At 41.8% G+C, this 19,812-nt stretch overlaps 1 protein-coding gene and 1 pseudogene across 1 annotated transcript; both read right to left on the bottom strand.

Annotated features, from left to right (window-relative positions):
- Positions 1–6,733: 6,733 nt before the first annotated feature.
- On the bottom strand, positions 6,734–11,662 carry LOC115684269 (disease resistance protein RPV1-like; annotated as a pseudogene).
- Positions 11,179–17,362, bottom strand: LOC115684222 (disease resistance protein L6-like). Its single transcript, XM_056306466.1, has 3 exons — positions 16,769–17,362; positions 16,096–16,384; positions 11,179–11,658 (listed from the first exon to the last, which is right to left on the bottom strand). The coding sequence occupies exons 1-3, from the start codon at positions 17,245–17,247 to the stop codon at positions 11,179–11,181; spliced, it is 1,248 nt and encodes a 415-aa protein (XP_056162441.1). The 5' UTR covers positions 17,248–17,362.
- Positions 17,363–19,812: the final 2,450 nt, after the last annotated feature.

Raw genomic sequence — 19,812 nt, forward strand, 5'->3', positions numbered from 1 at the left:
AAGATGTTATACACAGAACTTATAATGGTTCGATTTAGATTAAGCCTACGTCCACTTTCCGGAACTAACAACCACCAGGCTGGCATCTACTAATAATCTTTTGAGAGGTTACAAAGTAGCTTGAGCAGCTTTTACCCAAAGCTGGTAAATCACACTACCGAAACCCAAGCACTACTGCAATACTCGTACACTTTTCAAGAGAGATTACAATCCATGACAAACACTCTCGGTAAATGAAGTTCTTGCTTAATAACTCAACAAAGTATAAGTGTATCAAAGAATAAAGCTTTCTCAGTTTGTAGTTGTTCGCATTATTCGTGTTTTCTCGGGCATGCATTGATCTTCTTGTATAGTCTTCTTCAGTATACAAGCTAGCTGCTTGACAATCTTGAAGAGGATCAATTTAGCTGTTGAAGATAAACAACACAATCACTAGGAGAATTGGTTGTCCATACAATCAAATCTTCCTAGCAATTGTGTAGTTTTCACGAATAGAGTTGCCTATATTAAAAAATCCCTTTCATCAAAGTGATTGACAATTGATTGGATTCTCCTTCATGTATCTCTTATGGAGTTCTAGGATGTGGCTTGTGTTGTCAATATTCCTTGGGACTTAGATTGGTAGTCAAAGGAAAATCCGAGTCTTCAAATCAGAATGTGTAATCACATGACATGTACGTTCATCTCATGTTATATAAAGAGCTGCTCATATCAGCGATCCGTGAGTCTATCCAACCATTTCGCTGGTAGTAGGGGTGTGCAAAAGAACCGGGACCCGCTCGGATCGCCCGGAACCGGACTGGAACCGGTCCGGTTCCTGGTTCCAATTTTTTGGAACCGGTACTGTTTGGGCCGGTTCCCGGTTCCAGGTGTGGAACCGCCCACCCGGACCGGACCGATAATATAATAATAATATATATATATATTTTTTTAATTTTTAATTAAAAAAATTTGACCAAAAAAATTAAAAAAAAGAAGAAAATTTGTTATCATGTCTAAAGCTCTTGTGTAGTTGGGATACCTTGGTCATTTTTCCCAATAATTAATGGGTACCCACTTGATTTATGGATGATGTGGTTAATATAATCGATCATAGTGTAGGAATTGTATGAAAAGTTATGTTATTTTCCTTTTATTCTGTTGATCCGATGTTGGTCCACAAAATTTTTTTTTATTTGTCTAGGAAAACTTGTTGAGACCGGTTCCATGGACTCGCCCAAGAACCGGACCGGACCGGTGGTCCGGTTCTCGAGCGGGTCCATGGAACCGACGGGCGGTTCTCGGTTTCAATTTTTGGAACCGGTCCTGTAGTGGGCGGTCCACGGTTCCGGGGTGGGAACCGCCCACCCGGACCATGCACACCCCTAGCTGGTAGCTGAACAATACACTGTTCACCTAATACCTCCAAGTTTCCAAGAACTTCCCGTTTCTCTGCCTTGTTCACCCTCTATTGAGGTCCTTTCAGTCTTCACGAGTATTTCCACTTGGTATTTCGGAACTCAATAATGATGATATAACTTCCTTATATCAGTCTTACCTGAAAAAAAAAAACATCATTGCATTTATCAAGTAATAACAAAAATTAGATGATTATGTCAACTTCACAATATCATAGAAGATGTTCTCAACATTCTTGAATAATGTCATATTGCTTCGTTATGCACTGCATAACAGATTGAACATGTATCTTCCACTCATAAGTTGTCGCTTCTCTTGAATGTTTCCTTATCTTCACTGTAAGATTCGAAGAACTGAAAAGTTTGCGCCAAATTCGGAAGAACTGCGTAAATCCAGGAAGTTGGACTAGAAGAACAAGAGCATAAATGAAAGATCGCGCCTCTTCTCATCAGACGTTTTTTTTTTCACCATGATCTGCATGCATCTTGAGAAGAGAAATGCTATATGCACTAAGAAATCCCACTAGAATATTTCTTTTATTAAGTGATAACACAGGATTTAATTCAGTGTTGAAACAAGTGGGACCCGTGCTATGAATGATTTAGCTTGTTTAAACATCCAATATGAAGTTATTGCATCATTTAGTAAAAGAATTTCAGTAAGTTTTCTTAGCACATGTAGCATTACTCTTTATGAGAACATACCAACTTAGGGAAGCCATTTCTCTTCTGATCTTTCCCTTCATCCACTAGATATCAACTTTGTTTGGCTGAATTGGGAAGCGTATTAAAGTCAGAAGAGGATTCTGCCTGATTCATCGCGTTGGTTGGGCTAAGCTTGACGAATATAAGATTTTTGGGCCCCATAGTTAAGAAAAAAGCTCATAGAGCACACTAACTTGCGAATATGCCCACTAACAGTAATCGCATGATCTCACTCTGCAAAATACAAATGTCCTTCGGCAATGTATGCTTATCTGTAGCCTCTCTTTCTGGACAAATACATTGACTTGGGCATTGGAGATTCTCGGTGGACAAACGTCCGACCGCTTAATTTTTTGGCGGTGCGAATCTTTCAAAGCATTTGGGTCGATCACCGTTTGGTTGAGGATCCGCCCAGTTTGTGCGTCAACAAAGCTTATTTTTACTAAATAGATTCTTATCATACTGGTCTCCTCCTCTTAACATGTTCTTAACATGTCAAATTATGCAACGGGGCACAACATTTACTGAAAGGTCTTGAAACGAAAACTTCCCAAACTCAAGACTGTCAGCGTCAAGAAAACTTCTAGATCGAGGTGTTAGCATTCACAAACATACCATCCATTATCTGGTGATAGTTATCTTATTTCGAGAAACTTGCCTGTTTCTGGTGACTGTCTATCTTATTCAGCCAAGAAGGCTCTGAAAGTTCTATCGTAATTTGAACCAGCCAATGAGAGAATCAGATTACAATGTTTACCAAACTTGATGAGTGTAACTTCAATCAGAGCATGATGGTTCAGAAACCTCTGCATTGTGATCGACTTATGGGTGACTTGGCATGATGGTTCAGAAAACCTCTTTCCTTGAAAGACCACGCCAGTCCAATGTAATCCACGTCTCACGATCAGAAAATGTTAGCAAACATTCAAAAAAACACCGGGTACACCTGCAAAAACAGCTTCTTGTTGAATGGACAAAATGCCGACACACTGCATAAACTCAAGTGGATGCTCAATGTCAGACTCTTGAGAATTGAGATGACATAGACAGTAGTCTGTGCCCTTGCTTCCGCCGTTAAAATCTCATCCAGAAGAAGTTAGAATTGCTTCTAGATATCATCTAGTTAGTATCTTCTACCATCAGTTTTGCCCACTTCACAGACATTGGCACGGAAAGACAAACATCTTCTCCTCTTAGATCTAGTCATCCATGACAGCATAACAGTAGGATCAAGGATTGCGCGAGTTAGTAATCTTGTTAGATTTTGGAGGAGCTTTTGCTGAAGATTTTAATGATCACAATCATTTTTGGGACATCCCAAAATTGTCTACTTGTGCTTGTTTCTTCTTCATTTCTCCTTTTGGTTTTTTGCACGTTTAAGTTATTTAAGAAATCTTGGTAGAATCATTCATTTACCTAGATAGAACTAGTGCTTGCTCTGTATGACCAAAAAATTGATAACAGTAACAGAAACTGACTCTAAAGTAGGGGTGAGCAGTTTCTGGTTCCTTACAGGTTCCGCTTGGAACTTGGAACCTATCCTCGAGTACAGGTTCTTCATTTTTTGGAACCTGGAACCTACCCGTCGAAACGTGGAACCTGGAACCTACCCTATCATAGGTTCCAGGGTCGGTTCCAGGTTCTAACAGGTTTTTTTTTTTTTTTCTTGTTTCATTTTTAGTTAAACAAAACGAAAGACTAGTTATTGAACAAACCACAAAGATTGTAAACGTGTAAAGAATAAAGAGTGGCCTGTTACATAATGGATTTGTTTATCATTTGCAACTAAGAATGAAAACTCTCATCAAAATCAAGATGGATCTTACAAAAAAAGAACATGACATCATTTGTGGTATATGTAAAAAATACCAATAATAACAGCCATATATGTTGACATATATGTTGAGCAAGATTGAAAATGATGGCCTGAGATAGATGTCATCATCCGCTTTAACGTAGAACTCAGCATCAAAAAGTGCATAGGCGGTTTTGAAGAAAGCCAACCTGCAATTTAAAGCAGATGAGAGAGAGAGAGAGAGAGAGAGAGAGAGAGAGAGAGAGAGAGAGAGAGAGAATGGTGCTCACATTTTGTAGGGGAGCTTGTTGTACTCCTCTTCTATATCCAACAGCAAGAAGTCATCATACTGTGCCACTTCCCTTTTCAATTCCATCATCTTCGCCCCATCATCACTCCTACCAATGACAAATCTAAAAACTAATCCAGTGTCTTCCTCCAAGCTGCAATTTTGTCCATATACTCACAATCAAATCAGATTTTTCACATATACCACAAATGATAAAGCATAAATGAGCCGAGATCAATTACCACAACCACATCCGTAGTAATAACAATTCCTAAATATTCTACGTTAAAGCCATCGGAGAAAGACCGAACGAGATAAATTCTTCATAGTAGCAAGTTTCCTGGTGACATAAGCTATACTCATGATTTCAAGTTTGCTTGCATTGACCCCAACTGGATCTAAAAAGATCACCCTTTTCCCCATAATCACATCCCAAACCTACCCATAAGAAAATTCTCAACAAAAGAAGCAGACACAACACAAGGGCAAAATCACATAACCCATATTCCCCTCCAAGCTCCTCTAGACTAGAAAAGATATCAATTTCTCTACCAAATCCATAAGTAGGGGAGAATTGAGTAGTATTCAGATTTTCCTTGGAAATATTGTTCAGACTAGGGTAGCACAGACAAAGCTATCCTCTAATTAGAAAATACAGATGCCCTTTTACCCATTAGGATGAATTGATTTTGTGTGGCAATGTTGAGTTTTTTACTTGTTAGATTGTGAATCACTAGGAAAGAGGCGAATAGAGTCAAAGTTTACACTCTGCTTTTTCACTTGATTAATTTATATAAATCAGAGTTTACACTCTGTTTTTCCCACTTCTTTGGTCCCATTCATTTAAAACTGAAACCAACTCCTGCAGGCTGCGGCTATAAGTCAAAAAGTAAGGAAAAATAGATAGAAATGCTTTATCTATACTAATACCAATTCGGAAAAATTAGTTCAAAGCAAAGAGATATGGCCATGGCTATATCTATACCCATTCAGATGCCCTTTTGCCCCAAACGAAAAATCAACTCAGCCATTACAACAATTTTAGCAAACAAACAAGTAGGAACAAAACTCCAACTTCAAAGTGCTCTAACAACCGCACGAGCCAAATTGACAGAAAACCTAGAGTCGTCAACAACGCAACACCAAATCGGCCACTGCCGTCACCTCATCTGCAAAAATGAACCAGAAGGAGACGAAGAAGAAATTTGGTTACCTGATTCTTGAAGGTAGCAGAAGACGAGGTAAGCGAAGTGATGGAAGGGGCTCAGCGTCGCGGCGGTGGAAGAGGCTCAGCGTCGCGGTGGAACGCGGAAGGTTCAGTGTGACGCTGCCGATGAGAGTTTGAGAGCTGAGACTGAGAGTGAAAAGTGAGAAGTGAGAAGAAAATTAGGGATTTTACAATTATGGTACCCGGTTCCGGTTCCGGTTCGGATCCTATAGGAACCGGGAACCGGCGGTTCCTTAAAAAATAGAACCGGGAACCGGAACCTCCCTCCTTAGAACCGGGAACCGAACCGAACCCGTCGGTCCGGTTCTTCGGTTTCCGGTTCTATCCTGGAACCGTGCTCACCCCAACTCTAAAGTATTGGATTACCAAATTTAGTTGGAGAATTTTGACCAGAAAAAAAAGTTAGTTGGAGACTGACAACAATTTCATTGTCAATGTTGTAGAAATGACTCCTCGTGGGGTAAAAAAAAAAAAGTGACATCTAACTAATAGCTAACTAGTCACCTGCCAGTGCCACCGATCCCAGACATAGATTAACGCTATGCTGGTCCTGTATTTTCATAAATGCGCAAAAAAAGTATCATATGCATCGGAAACAATTTTTTAAGTTGACAAATATCTTTTACTGAAGATGTTTCCATGTCGCAAGCAATCGCAAGCAATCTGATATTCACAAAGGGAATGACTTAACGAATGGACAGTTTCCAAATGGCAAAAGGACACTATAAGTGTCATAAGTTGTGTACGGAGATCACTTTGGTGCCATAACTTTTTTTCGGATCACTTTGGTACCAAGTCGGAGGAAAAACGATCACTTAAGTGTCATAAGTTTTTTTGAATCACTTCAGTGTTAAAATTTTTGAAAAACGATCACTTAAGTGCTAAAAGTTTTGAAAAACGATAATTTAAGTGCTAAAATTTTTGAAAAACGATCACTTAAGTGCCAATCTCCGGCGAGCCACGTCAGCTTCATAAATTAATAAAAAAATGCCACGTCGGATTTCCGGCGAAAAGTTGTGTACGGCACCGGAGTTGGCACTTAAGTGATCGTTTTTCAAAAATTTTAGCACTTAAGTGATCGTTTTTAAAAAATTTTAGCACTGAAGTGATCTAAAAAAAACTTATGACACCAAAGTGAGCGCCGTACACAAGTTATGGTACTTGTAGTGTTCTTTTGCCGTTTCCAAATAAAGCAGAGTAGATCCACACGCAAACAGCATTCCTGTTTCCAGGAAACTTGTCCCTCGACCACAGTGCACTTGAGTTTATCAAGAAGAGTGCAAGTTTCTCTTGGAGCCATCGATTTAGTTTTTGTACCCCTAACCATAATGCATAGAGATCCATTCAGCTTTTCCTGACTCCACGTCTGCATTATCCTGCAAGACAATGTACTTCTCCTGTCTGCCTCCAAAGACTTCTCACTTGAAAAACCATAAGGGCTTGCAGATACATTCTAATATGCATATGGAACAATCAACACTGTCGTTCTTCTTCGTTCAATCTTCCAAATCTGAACAATCAATGCTGTCATTCTCCTTCGTTGTATCTTCTGGATCTTCGTTCATTTTCTAGAACAGGAAAAGATAAATTAGTCTTCTACCTTTATGGGAGGACAAGAAAATACAAATATGATCTAATCAGCATGCCCTAAAGTCCAAACATTACAGTCGTTTGCTTCACAAGCATTCGTGAACCATTGGGGAAAGCCAGTCACACGACCGAGTGTATGATGGTACAATCATCGGGCATGAGAGGATCGATGATTGCTTAAGATAAAAATGTGCCGATTGCAAAGTCTACTGTCGCTCGCATGACATAATTGATCCGTAGTTGCAATAACTACTGTCAAGTGGGCAATACGACCCATTAGTGAGTTACCATCCCACTAACAATTGAAGGTGCAATGCACGTTCTTACACCAACGTGTCAGAGAGCCCGCAATGTTGTTGTGCTAAATATGTACACTGCTCATCTTTTTTGGTACACGTTTATTTTCTTTCCACGAAAATTCTGAATAAGTATTGGTTGGTGTGGCTTTCTTTTTCAATTTTATTTTTTCAGAAAGGCACCTCTCGTTAATGAATCTAATTTTAGGTGCAGCACACAGTTTTATTTATGTATGAACTGTTCATGATTAACGAGGCAAGTGTGTTGGAGGAGAGAGAGAGAGAGAGAGAGAGAGAGCTATATATAGGGACAAATGGAACAGGGGAAACACAGTACTTGGATGTTGCACTCGTGTGGTATCCATGTGTTGGATAGATCAGTCAACCTTTCCAAGGAATTACACCAGATAACTTGCAAACTCTCCACGAACACGAGAAAAAGGAAAAAAAAAAAATTCAGTGAGCCATGAAAAAGTTAAAAAAGTGAAAAAAGATATACCAAAACTGAGTTAGTTTTTTTTTTTTGGTAAGGAATCCAAAACTGAGTTAGTTTCGTCTTTATTTTTCTATAAACTTTTCTCTTTTTATGTTAAATTTTAAAGGAAAAATGTAGTTGTTTTAGAGAAATCTATTCGAACAATCTTTCGCGCGCGGGCACCAGACTTTTATCTTTGGTTGGTGAAATATTGACATGATCGGTTTCATGTTTATATAAAGGATCCTTATAATGTCAATTGCCAGCGTAAGAAATAATTTACGTACGCTCTATTGGATGGCTGACATGTGAAAGAGTTAATAATTATCTCGGGTGTTTACCTTCTAGACTATCCACTAAGTGCGTCTATGCGTTTAGATTAACAAGGCTACTCCATGCAAGTAGAAATTCTCTGATTGAAATTTAGTTTTGACTCAGGTGATATTTTAGGATCTCATCTTCTACCTTAGAATCATTTCTCCACTTTAGCGATTCCCACGCAATTAAAAGAAAATTTTGGGTTACTTTAGTTTTAGGAGACATTTAGTATTTTCGTTTTATCACAAAGTTCTCAAGAGACTACATTTTATTTTCTAAAAACGACCTTAATTTCATTGTGCAATATTTGAGCTCTTCAATATTTGAGACTACATCGAGTTCACTAAAGATGAAATTTTCATCCAACACACTCGAGAAAACGAAATTTTCTCACTTCACCGACGCAAGAAGAGTTTTGGGTCCATAGAAAGGTCCATGCACATGAGAAGAGAGGTGCGACATGTGCCACGAGAGCGCAAAACGTGGAACGTCTATTCATTCTCTATTTATACGTCCCACGCACACAAATGAATTAATACAAGCGAGAGAGAGAACAGAGACAGATAGGGAGACAAGGAAGCCAATGGAACCAGGGAAAGAAAAGTCATACCTACTCCATGCGTTTCCGAAAAATAAAAGTTTGAAAAAAATAAGTGAAGGGTACAAGGAAGGCACACCTCGTTGAATGTCTTCCTGAGCCATCTCTCTTCATTGATTGAATCTTAAACGAAAGCGAGTATAATATCTTGCATTTCCTTGGTATCTTTGTGTTGGATACAGTAGCCAACCTCAACGATGGACAACTGAAAAGAGACAACTTATGCAAAAGCTCCAATTCTTCAAGGCCCTCAAGAACCTGTAGCCCATTGCACTCTTTGATCCATAAATCCTCCAGCTTCTTCGAGTTTGATAAACCACACAACGCTCCTAGGGAATGGCACTGACTAACTTCAAGTTTCTGCAATGATTCCATCGTACTGAGAAATTGAATTTCAAGTACCTTCGGGCAATATGAAACTCCCATTTCGCGGAGCTTCCTCAAGCTCGATGAAATAATTGACAATCCCTCGAGAAACTCGCATGCTCTCACGTCCAAATCTCTCAATAGTTCAAGCCCATCGAGTTGAATTTTCCTCAGTGGACAGCGATAAAGACACAATCTGGTCAAATATTTCAAGTTGGAAAGTTGTGGTCCAACAACTAGTAAGTCGAAACTATCCATGCAAGATAAAGTGAGATCTCTAAGTTGAGGTAGGCAACCCAACTCCGTCAATGGCACAGGAATATTTGAAAGGCCCCAGCTCAACTTCTTCAGCTTGGATAACTTTCCAACCCATTGCAATGGAAGACTTTGCATCGGGCTTGCCTGGGCAAATTCTTGTCCAAGGTTAGACAGATGCAATTCCACCAGATTCGTGAGGTTACTGAGATCCGGAACTAACCACAATGATGTCGATCGAACAAGTAGACAGTTCAAACTCGAGGGTAGCTTTGGCAACTCTCGAAGCTTATTGCAATATGTTATATCCAGCTTTTGGAGGGACGATAGGCCACCGATTTCAGTGGGAAGTTCGGCTGCAAGTTGGTAACAACGATATGCATTGAGCTCCTCCAACCTCTCTAGCGTTCCAATACTGGTAGGTAACCTCCTTATCGGACTACTTTCCATCCTCATCACCTTCAGTTGCTTGAGGTTTTTTATCGAATTAGGTAACTCAACAATGTTTGTCCTTGAGATATCCAACGTCTGTAATGATGTCAAGTTGCCTATTGATTTTGGAAGCTCCCCCAAACTTTGACATTGACGGAGTGAAAGGAACTCGAGTTGCATAAGCTCTCCAATAGAACTTGGAAGTTCCACAATTGGCGTCTCTGATAGATTAAGGAATAACAGGTGTTTTGCATTGTCAATAAAATCAGGTAAACTTGTAATTTTTGTGTGTGATATATCCAACTCAGACAATGATACTAATTTCCTGATAGAGAACGGAAGTTTCTCAATTTTGTTGAACTGTCTAATAGAGAAGTGCTTTAGACTCACCAGTTCTCAAAATCTCTTCAGGCAAATTTTGAAGGCTCGTACACCAAATAATGTCTAAGTGAGTAAGACCTTTTAGCTTCCGAATAGAGGAGTCAACTTCTTGCAGGTTTTGACAGTAATGGAGAGACAATCTCTCCAAACTTAGGCATTTGGAGAAGTCTGGAGTCTGTTTCAATCCACTACAATATGAGAGTGAAAGAGCTTTCAATTTGTTTGCCATCTGCAAAAGTCGCTGAAATAGTATTAGTGAGGATCAAAGAGAGAATACTATGTTGTGAGGACATAAGTACAAATTCACACCTTCAAAATGTTCCATCCACCCCAGTCTTCACTATTTTTAAGGTTTGAAAGTTTGAAAACTGCTAAAATTTTCAAGTGCAGATTGGCCATTTTACGATATAGAGGAGGATAATCCCAAGAGAGCCATCTTAGCTCCAAGAGATGATTGTTGATGTCTCCAACAAAAGTCCCTGCTCTTAACTCGAGGAATTTCAAATTCGGCATCCTCTCAAGTTCTGCATCCACAATGCTGATGGGATCCCAAGAAAGTTGAACTAGATTGAGTGCTTGAACTTTATCCTTTCTCTGCCAATAGAAACCATCAATGAGTATGAGCTTGCAAACATTGAATTTTTCCTTCAGAATGGCCAAAGGAAACTTTCAAATGGGAAGCATGAAAGTAATTGTACAGTTGATACTGTGTGGATCCTACTTTTACTTTACCTCTTTCGACCTTAGTACTTTTAGAGCTTCTTCACCATTCCAAAACCTACTGCGCCCTGTCAAATTCCGGGTACATTCTTGGCGAACGATGTCTCTTCCAAGGTCTCTCAGTTGATCATGCATTCATATAAATTCACCATTAACAATTTTAATTAGACACAAATCAGTAAGTTCTTCCAATGCGATATGTGGGAATAGATCGCAAGCATCCCAGAAATAGGTTGCGCTTGATTTCTTTTCATTTATGAAGAAGCATGCGATGTCGAGAAAAATTTCTTTTTCCATATCTCCTAATGCATCGTAACTTATCTTCAACGTTTCTCAGACTTCATTATGAGGTGCTTTCTTCAATCTTTCTAGCATTTCTTCCCATATTTTTGTTCCTTTACGATGAAGAGAGGAACCTATGACTTCAAGAGCCAATGGGAGTCCCCTGGTTGAAGATACAACTTCTCTAGAGAGACTCTGATGAGTGTCAGGAGGAGAGACGCTTCGAAAAGCATGCCAAGCGAAAAGCTCTAGCGCTTTATCAAGATCCATCTGCTTTACTTCATAAGCTAACATTCCCATCTCTTCATCTAGAATGCGCTTATCCCTCGTTGTAATAATAATCCTACCCCCAGAACAAAAAGCGTCAAGCCTCCCCATTAGTTTCTTAAGTTGTTCTTTCTTGTTTAGATTATCTAGAACAACAAGAACTTTCTTAGAACTAGCTCTCCTTGTTATGCTATGTATCCCTTCATCAGTGTTACTAAAATTGTCTATAAATCTAAAATCAGAGATGTCGGATGCCAATTGTTTCTGCAGATTTACGGCAAAAGTACATCACAAGTGCCATGACTTGTGTACGGCGATCACTTTGGTGCCATAATTTTTTTTCGGATCACTTTGGTGCCAAGTCGGAGGAAAATCGATCACTTTAGTGACTTCGGCCAAAAAGCTGACATGGCATTTATATTAAAAAAAAAATGGTCTGACTTGTACACGGTGAAAATTACATGGCTTTTTTTCGAATTTTTTAATTTTTAGAAAAAAAATAATAATTAAAATAATTAAAAAAAACAAAAAAAAAAAGGTGTTGCAGCAGCGGCGAGGGAGCCCTCGCCGCTGCTGCCGCCAAGCCACCACCGCCGGGAAGGGCCGGCGGTGGTGGGCGCGCAGTGGTCGGCGAGGGTCGCCGGCCCTTGGCCCGGGCTTGGCAACCCTCGCCTAGCCCGGCGAGGGCCGGATCCGGTGAGGCGAGACCTCGCCGTCGCACGGGTCGCGACGGCGAGGTCTCGCCTCGCCTCGCTAGGCGAGGCCACGCCTCGCCTTCGCCGTCGCGACCCGGGCGCGGCCTTGCCCGACGAAGGCGAGGCGAGACCTCGCCGTCGCGACCCGAGCGATGGCGAGGTCTCGCCTCGCCGGATCCGGCCCTCGCCGGCGAGGCGCGAGGGTCACCGGGAGTCGGCGAGGGTTGTCGAGCCCCGGCCAGGGGCCGGCGACCCTCGCCGACCACTGCGCCCACCACCGCCGGCCCTTCCCGGCGGTGGTGGCTTGGCGGCAGCAGCGGCGAGGGCTCCCTCACCGTTGCTGCAGGGCTTTTTTTTTTAATTAATTAATTAATTAAATAAATAAAATATAATATTTTAAAAAAATACACGTCAGCGGGCTAAACGGCGTCGTTTTTGATTTTTAATGCTGACTGGACCTCTCCGGCGAGCCGTGGACCTCTCCGGCGAGCCATGTCAGCGCCACATCGGATTTCCGGCGAGCCACGTCAGCATTGGCACTAAAGTGATCGATTTTCAAAAAAGTTGGCACCAAAGTGATCCGAAAAAAAGTTATGGCACCAAAGTTGTAACATCCTGAATTTTGATCTGTTATCGGGATCAATAAAGTGTGTATTAATTCTCGTTTGATTTTAGTAAGTGTCGCCCGGACTTGATCAATCACGGGATACTACCCAAATGGGAAAGGCTAAATAGGATCAGGTACGTGGACCAAGGACCCGATCGCGATTGAGTGCCGAGTTCGAGAAACATCGAGGGAATATTTTGGACCAATATGGGCCGATCTTAGGAAAATGACGGATTGATATAGTCAGATACGTACGATCGGATCGCGGGTGATTCCGCACGACCGAAAGTACGCCTGACTAACGAACCCCGATTTTAATCCAAACGATCGCGACCCCCGGTACTAGTGATAATTCCTCTCGTTCTCTCGAAATTTGAGGCCATCATGACTCGGACAATCCTAGGTCGATACGCGTAACACCTAAACAGCCGCCCGTTAGTGAGAGGCCCTAAGACTTCGAAACGAGTTATTTTGATCGCAATATTGAGCCTGAACTTCGATATCAAAATTTCAAGGGTAATTACGACTATTTTGCAAGACGGACGTCATTTTATAGTGGCCACACATGTTTGGGAGTAATATGGATGAAAACGGAAATTTCGACATAAATTGGGGAAAATTACAATTTTGCCCCTGGGGACTTCGATGTCCATTTCTGAGGCCAAGCGAGGTTATTTTTCGAGGCCGATGCCATTTTTGGGTGGCCACGCATACCGGGAGTCGTTATGGACAAAAATAGGAATTTCGACAAAAATTGGAAAAATAATATTATTTTATTCTCGAAACTTTACAGTCAGTTTTCGAGAGGTTAAAGAATGAATTTCGCGGATCCGACGCCATATTATGTTGGCCACGCACATATGGAACACGTATGTGCGAAAATTGGAATTTCGGTTCGGGATTGGAAAATTACAAAAATGCCCCTAGGCCATTTTTGAGTAATTCCGAAAATTGGTTAATTTTTGGGATTTAACCAAGGTTGGTTAAGGCTAAACCAGGTCTGGTCAGCTTGGGTTAAGGACAAATGACCATTTTACCCCTACATTATTGGATTGGATCAAATTTGGGCCATTGGATTAGGGGCAAAAGTGTCAAATGCTATGGATTAATGACACTTGGATTCCACCCACACTTTGTTGACCTATTTGACCAGACATTTCTCTCTCTCTCTCTCTCTCTCCCATTCTGTTCTGATCTGCCGAGCCATTCTCCTCCTCCCCTTCCCCGTGAATTTCTTTTCCCGTTTCTGTTTCTGGCGTGCACGGTTCTGTCCATTCTGGTACTGTTCACACCGGAACAGTACCAGCCGGAGCTGTCCCCGCCGAGCCAGCACCACCAGCAGCTAGTTTCGCCCAAGAGCAGCCACCATCAGCCCCGGTTTCAGCCAAAGCAAAAGAAAAACAGCAGCAAATCGCCTCCGTCGGTGTCGCCGCGGACCGCCGGCTTGCACCCGGAACGCCGCCGTCGATCCTTACCGCGCGTCGGTGATCGACCGCCCGTTCCCGTCGTCCCGAGTCGTTAATAGGCGAGTATAAACCCCTAAACCCCTAATTAGTTTAATTGTGCATTTTTAGGGGTTAATTAGGCCTAATTGAGGGTTAATTAGGCTTAATTGTGTGTGGGACGTTTTGTATGAGTCATTAGGACCTAATGAGATGATTTAATGGTGGATTAAGGCCTAAACAGCCCCTTGTTCTGGTACTGTTCACAAAGTACCGAAAATGTGCATATTTGTCTAAATTTTTCACTAATTGAATTCAATGATTCAAGGCTTGGAATTAGACAATTCAAGTGTTAATTAAGCTTATTTGAGGCTTAATTATGTATATTTGATGGTTGGATGATTAGGGTAAGTGATTAGGCCCTAATGAGATGGTCTAAAGGTGGTTTAGTGCATATGTGAAATTCGGTTCTGGTACTGTTCACCAGGACCGAATTGCACTTTTTGGTTCAAATTGAGATTTAAATGGTTCTTTGACTATGGTTTGAGTTTGGATATTCTTGGGGGTTGATTGGGACTTGAATAAACCCTATTGAATGACCTCATGATTGTAAGATCGATTAGTCCAAGACGGGCCTTAGGCGCATTAGATTGATTTGTGTAATGAATGCGCGGAATGAACTTGGAATTGATTGGATTAGAATAGAAATGCTTGGGTATGCCAAGAATGAGAGGAATATGTCTAATTTGAGCATGGTTATGCTTGGTGTTTTGGCATCGATAATTAACTTTAAATTCCCGGGCACGTGGTTTACAAAAGTACGTTGTGGTATGATTGAAATTGGGTGCTTAATGTACATGTATGAATTTTATCCAATGTTGGCCTTCGGGTCGGGCCTACGGGTCGTTATAATCAATTGTGGCCTTTGGGTCGGGCCTACGGGTCGATTTATCAACTGTTGGCCTTCGAGTCGGGCCTACGGGTCGTTTTATCAACTGTGGCCTTCGGGTTGGGCCTACGGGTCGTTATAATCAATTGTGGCCTTCGGGTCGGGCCTACGGGTCGTTATAATCAATTGTGGCCTTCGGGTCGGGCCTACGGGTCGTTTTATCAACTGTGGCCTTCGGGTCGGGCCTACGGGTCGTTATATCCAACTGTGGGCCTTCGGGTCGGTATAATTGCACTTGACTTATATTGATATCAAATGCCTAACCTGCAGGGCTAAGATAATGTATAAGGCGGTGAGCCGGGAATGTATTAACGTTGTTTTACCGGTTCATTGGTTGATGCGTTTTATTTACCCTTCTGGAGGTGCACATTAGCCTAGTTTAGGATTAGTGGTTTGTACTTGCTGAGATTTCTCACGGTTGTGGTAAAACCGACATTTCAGATCCCCAGCCATGAATTTTGAGGCCGAGCCCGAGACAGAGTTTGAGGCTATGACTTCCGAGGAGAAGCCGGAGCAGTCCGAGAGTTCCTCGGAGTCGTCGAGCTCCGATCCAGACTGGGAACCGTAGTTTAGGTCTCAGCCTTAGGTGTGAGGGCCGACCCCCTTTTTGACTGTAGCCTCTAGTGGTTAGCCAATTCCCCTAGGCTACCGATCCCGTTTTGTACTCGTGGCCCTTTTGTTGTATTTCTTGTTTATAATGGATATTGTATATATAAGTGTTATAATGAATGTATATGTTGTTTTTAATCGTTTGAATTTTGTTGGCTTGTGCTACTCATGGTTGCTTTTAAATTGTCTGGGTGTATATATATAATATATATACGTCGTTTCCGCATGTGGCGTGTTTTCTCTGATTTGGGTTTTCGGGTCGGTGACGTAACCTGGGAGCGTCGTACCTTATTTCGACCTATACGCGGATGTTCATGCTTCGTGGGGTACGGGGCGTGACAAAAGTGATCGCCGTACACAAGTTATGGCACTTGTGGTGTACTTTTGCCGCAGATTTACTAGGCCAATTGTGTTTGATTGTTCTCGGATGTCCTCAATGAAGCTGCATCGGCCATCAAAGCGAGGACATAATTCATTGAAAACAATCTTAGCGAGAGTAGTTTTACCGATCCCACCCATTCCATGGATTCCAACGGAACGCACACCAGTGCTGGAGTCATCATCTAACAACTTCATTATGGCTTCTACTTGTTCGTCTACCCCGACCAATTTGGTGTCCAGAGGTCTTTGTTTCACTTTAAGCTTATGCAGAACCTCTTTCACAACGAGATCAATGACTTCGCCGTGTCTGCCACAAACCAAATACTTTTAGTAAAAGAAAACACATAACAATCTCACTACCACTACCTAGCAGATAGCATTTGAGTAGGATTACTATTTCAAGTCTCGGGTTAATTCTATAAAGCTAGAAGAATTTTGGTGTAATAGACTCCGGAGGATATGATTGGTGCGATGCCGATAAACTTACAATTCCACCTATTTCTAAGAAAGAAAGATGTTTATATGTGGTCCAAATTACAGACATCATTCTAGAATTAGATCATATTGACTCATATATTTTATATGAATGTTGAACCACTCCAGCTTGTTTTCACTACCATTTACGAGAAAATAAGAGAATAGCATTTCGACTGAATCTTGAAACGAGTTCCATTAATAAGCATTTACTTACGCTTTCCCTTGTACTTCCCATCCCTTGATCTCAGCCACTTTTCTCAGAGCCGCCTCCCACCGTTGCCTGATCTCGCTGCCATGCCTCCGCTCGTGCTTCTCCAAGTCCTCCACGTACAGTTCCGTCCTGACCTTGACGTCAGAGGGCGTGACGTCAAAGAAGATGGGTAGGATCGCTGGCTTCCCGGTTGATTCGTTGAGCTCTGTCACACGAGCGAGCTTGCGGAGGCACCAAGGGCTCGAAGCGTAGCCTCTGGAGAGGACCGGTATGCAGATCTTGGAGTCGCCGACCGCTGTCAGGAGATCGTCGATCCGATCACCGGCATGAAGCTCTTCACTGTCTCTGTAGGCAATGATCCCCTGGCCGACCATGGTCCGGTAGAGGCAGTCGGTGAAGGTGTTGCGAGTGTCGGGTCCTCTGAAGCTCAGGAACACGTCGTACTGGGTCGCCGACGCGCCGGAACCACAGGGTGCTTCCATGTTTTTGGGGAATTTCCCTCGCAAAAGGTCTCTCGTCTCGCTCTGGTGTTTGCTTGCTCGGACTTGGAGCTGCGTCGCCGGCGGTGTTAAAAAGTAGAGAGCATGTGAATGCACAAGCCGATGTCTAGGAATCCGTCAAAAGCCTCTTGCTTTCGGCCAGGATCGCACAGCGATGCTTAAATGAAAAAGAGAGGACACTGACAACGTCCCTGTTCAGACAGGGACGTATGTCGCTGTCAAGGTCGACATATCTTTCCCAAATTCAACTTTATTATATGGGTAAGTTAAATTCATTTCTTCATCAAACTAAGCTGGGGAGCCGAACCCAGTACAAGTCACAAACAAGTGATTAATTTCAGCAAACCATTGCAGATAATACTAGCAAACTGCTCAGGCAACAACATCAGCTCCAAGCAGAACATGAATAGTAACTGCCCAAATATCCAAGACAGTGTTACTAGAGGCCAAGCACGCCTATTCACGATCGGCTAAACTGAACCCGCCAGTTGGATCTTTACGGCCAATCCCAAATCAGAATCAACATTTTGCTGCAGCAGCTCGTGTCCTTCGACACTAAGTCTCCCTGCAAACGTAAGAGACTTCTCGTCACAACGTCAACGGGAGGTGTAATAATTGAGAAAAAGGGGGAAAAGGAAAAGGAGAGAGTTTAGTCAAAAGGAGGGGAACATGCGGGACAAGGAAGAAGAAAATGAGGGCATAAGAAGACAAAGGAAAGAAAGAGAAAAAAAAAAAAAAAGGAGAGAGAGAGGGGAGAGGGAGACGTAAAGAAGAGAGGAAAATAAGGGAGAGAGAATGAGCGTCGCAAAGCAAGAGAGGAAAACGGAAGCGCAGCAACTGTGAGAGGGAGGAAGCCGCACGGTCGCTTTCTCATTTTTGAACAGTGCATGAAACCGACCTGTTTGGAGAATTTTAATCTGTTCAAATGCATTGCGCGCTTCAATCCGAGTCAAATTTGGATTTCTTGAGCCGTGGAAGCTTGATTTTGGTTTTTGTTGGAGAAGATTATCTAAGTTTGATCGGTTCGACTTCTTATGCTCTCTGTTCATATTGTGCATGGAGGAGGGTCTTCTTTTGGTCTTTTATATACACTTGCGGGGTCAATTAGCCCCGCCAAAAAGAAAAAAAAAAGGTGGAGTTCCTCTCCTTTCAGCCACACGGAGGAAGAGGAACACACGGTAATCTTTTTGTGTGCGAAGAGTTTACATCTTGCATCTTCTGTGTGTAGACGTAAGTGTTTCGAGCTAATTCTCCGTAGCTCTAAACACCGTGGGTTTGGATGTAACCTAGCGCTGGGAGGGGAAGTACTTGAGCTTGTGGACTATTGTACTTTGAAATTCTCCATTTGATTAGTGGATTATTTACAACCGACTCTCCCCGTGTAGCAGGACTCAAACTGAACTACATAGATCTCTTCTGTTCTTTTTTATTCCTCATTGATTTACTTGGTTATTTCATTCTCTCGCGTTGATTTGATGGCAAGATTTGATTAGCTTTTGCATTAATTTTACAACAAATAGTTTAAAAGCTAAGGCTATGATTTTTTTGGTTTTGATTTGTAGCTTTTGTTTGTTTGATCGTTGTCTAGAAATTTTGTCGTTGCAATTTTGTTTGAAGAAAAAATAGAAATTAAGAAGTTTAACAAAATGAACAACTTGGGTGGTGAAGGGAGATGCGCGCACTAATAATAACCAAGGTTCGACCAAGGCATTGGATGGTAAAGCTCAGTTGCTAGAATGCCGATAAAGATGAGTTTATAAAGAGGGTAAACAGTATAATTCTGTTGAATCTATCTGATGATATGTTAATAGAAGTGGTCGAGGAGAAAAATGCTGCAACGTTGTGGACAAAACCTTTAGACTCTCTATGTAACGAAGAGTTTAAATAATTCCCATATATGTTAAAGATAATTCAGTTTCAATATGTTGAAGGCACTTCCATCACAGTCCACTTAGATGAGTTTAACACACTCATGATGGATTTGAAGAATGCCAGTGAGATCACACAGGACCAGGATAGCGTGAGAGGATTGACGATTGCTTAAGATAAAAATGGGCCAATTACAGAGTCTACTGTCACTTGCATGACATAATTGATCCGTAGTTGCAATGACTACTGTCAAGTGGGTTGGATGACCCATTAGTGAGTTACCATCCCACTAACAATTAAAGGTGCAATGCACGTTCGTACACTAATGTGTAGGCGAGCCCGCAATGCTGTCGCACTAAATGTATACACTGTCTCATCTTATTTGGTACAAGTTTATTTTCTTTCCATAAAAATTCTCAATAAATAATGGTCGCTGTGGCTTACCTTGTCATTTTGATTTTTCCAGAAAGGTACCTCTCGTTAATGACTCTTATTTTAGGTGCAGCAGACAGTTTTATTTCTGTATGAAATGTTCATAATTTATGAGGCAAGTATGTTGGAGAAGAGAGAGACAGAGAGTTATATATGGGGGCAAATGGAACAGGGGAAACGCAGAACTTGCATGTTGCACTCGTCTGGTATCCTTGTGTTGGATAGATCAGTCAACCTTTCCTAGGA

The sequence above is a fragment of the Syzygium oleosum genome, unplaced genomic scaffold, assembly GCF_021117445.2.
Source record: "Syzygium oleosum isolate NSW1041296 unplaced genomic scaffold, Sole_v2.1 Sole_v2.44, whole genome shotgun sequence".
NCBI lineage: Eukaryota > Viridiplantae > Streptophyta > Magnoliopsida > Myrtales > Myrtaceae > Syzygium > Syzygium oleosum.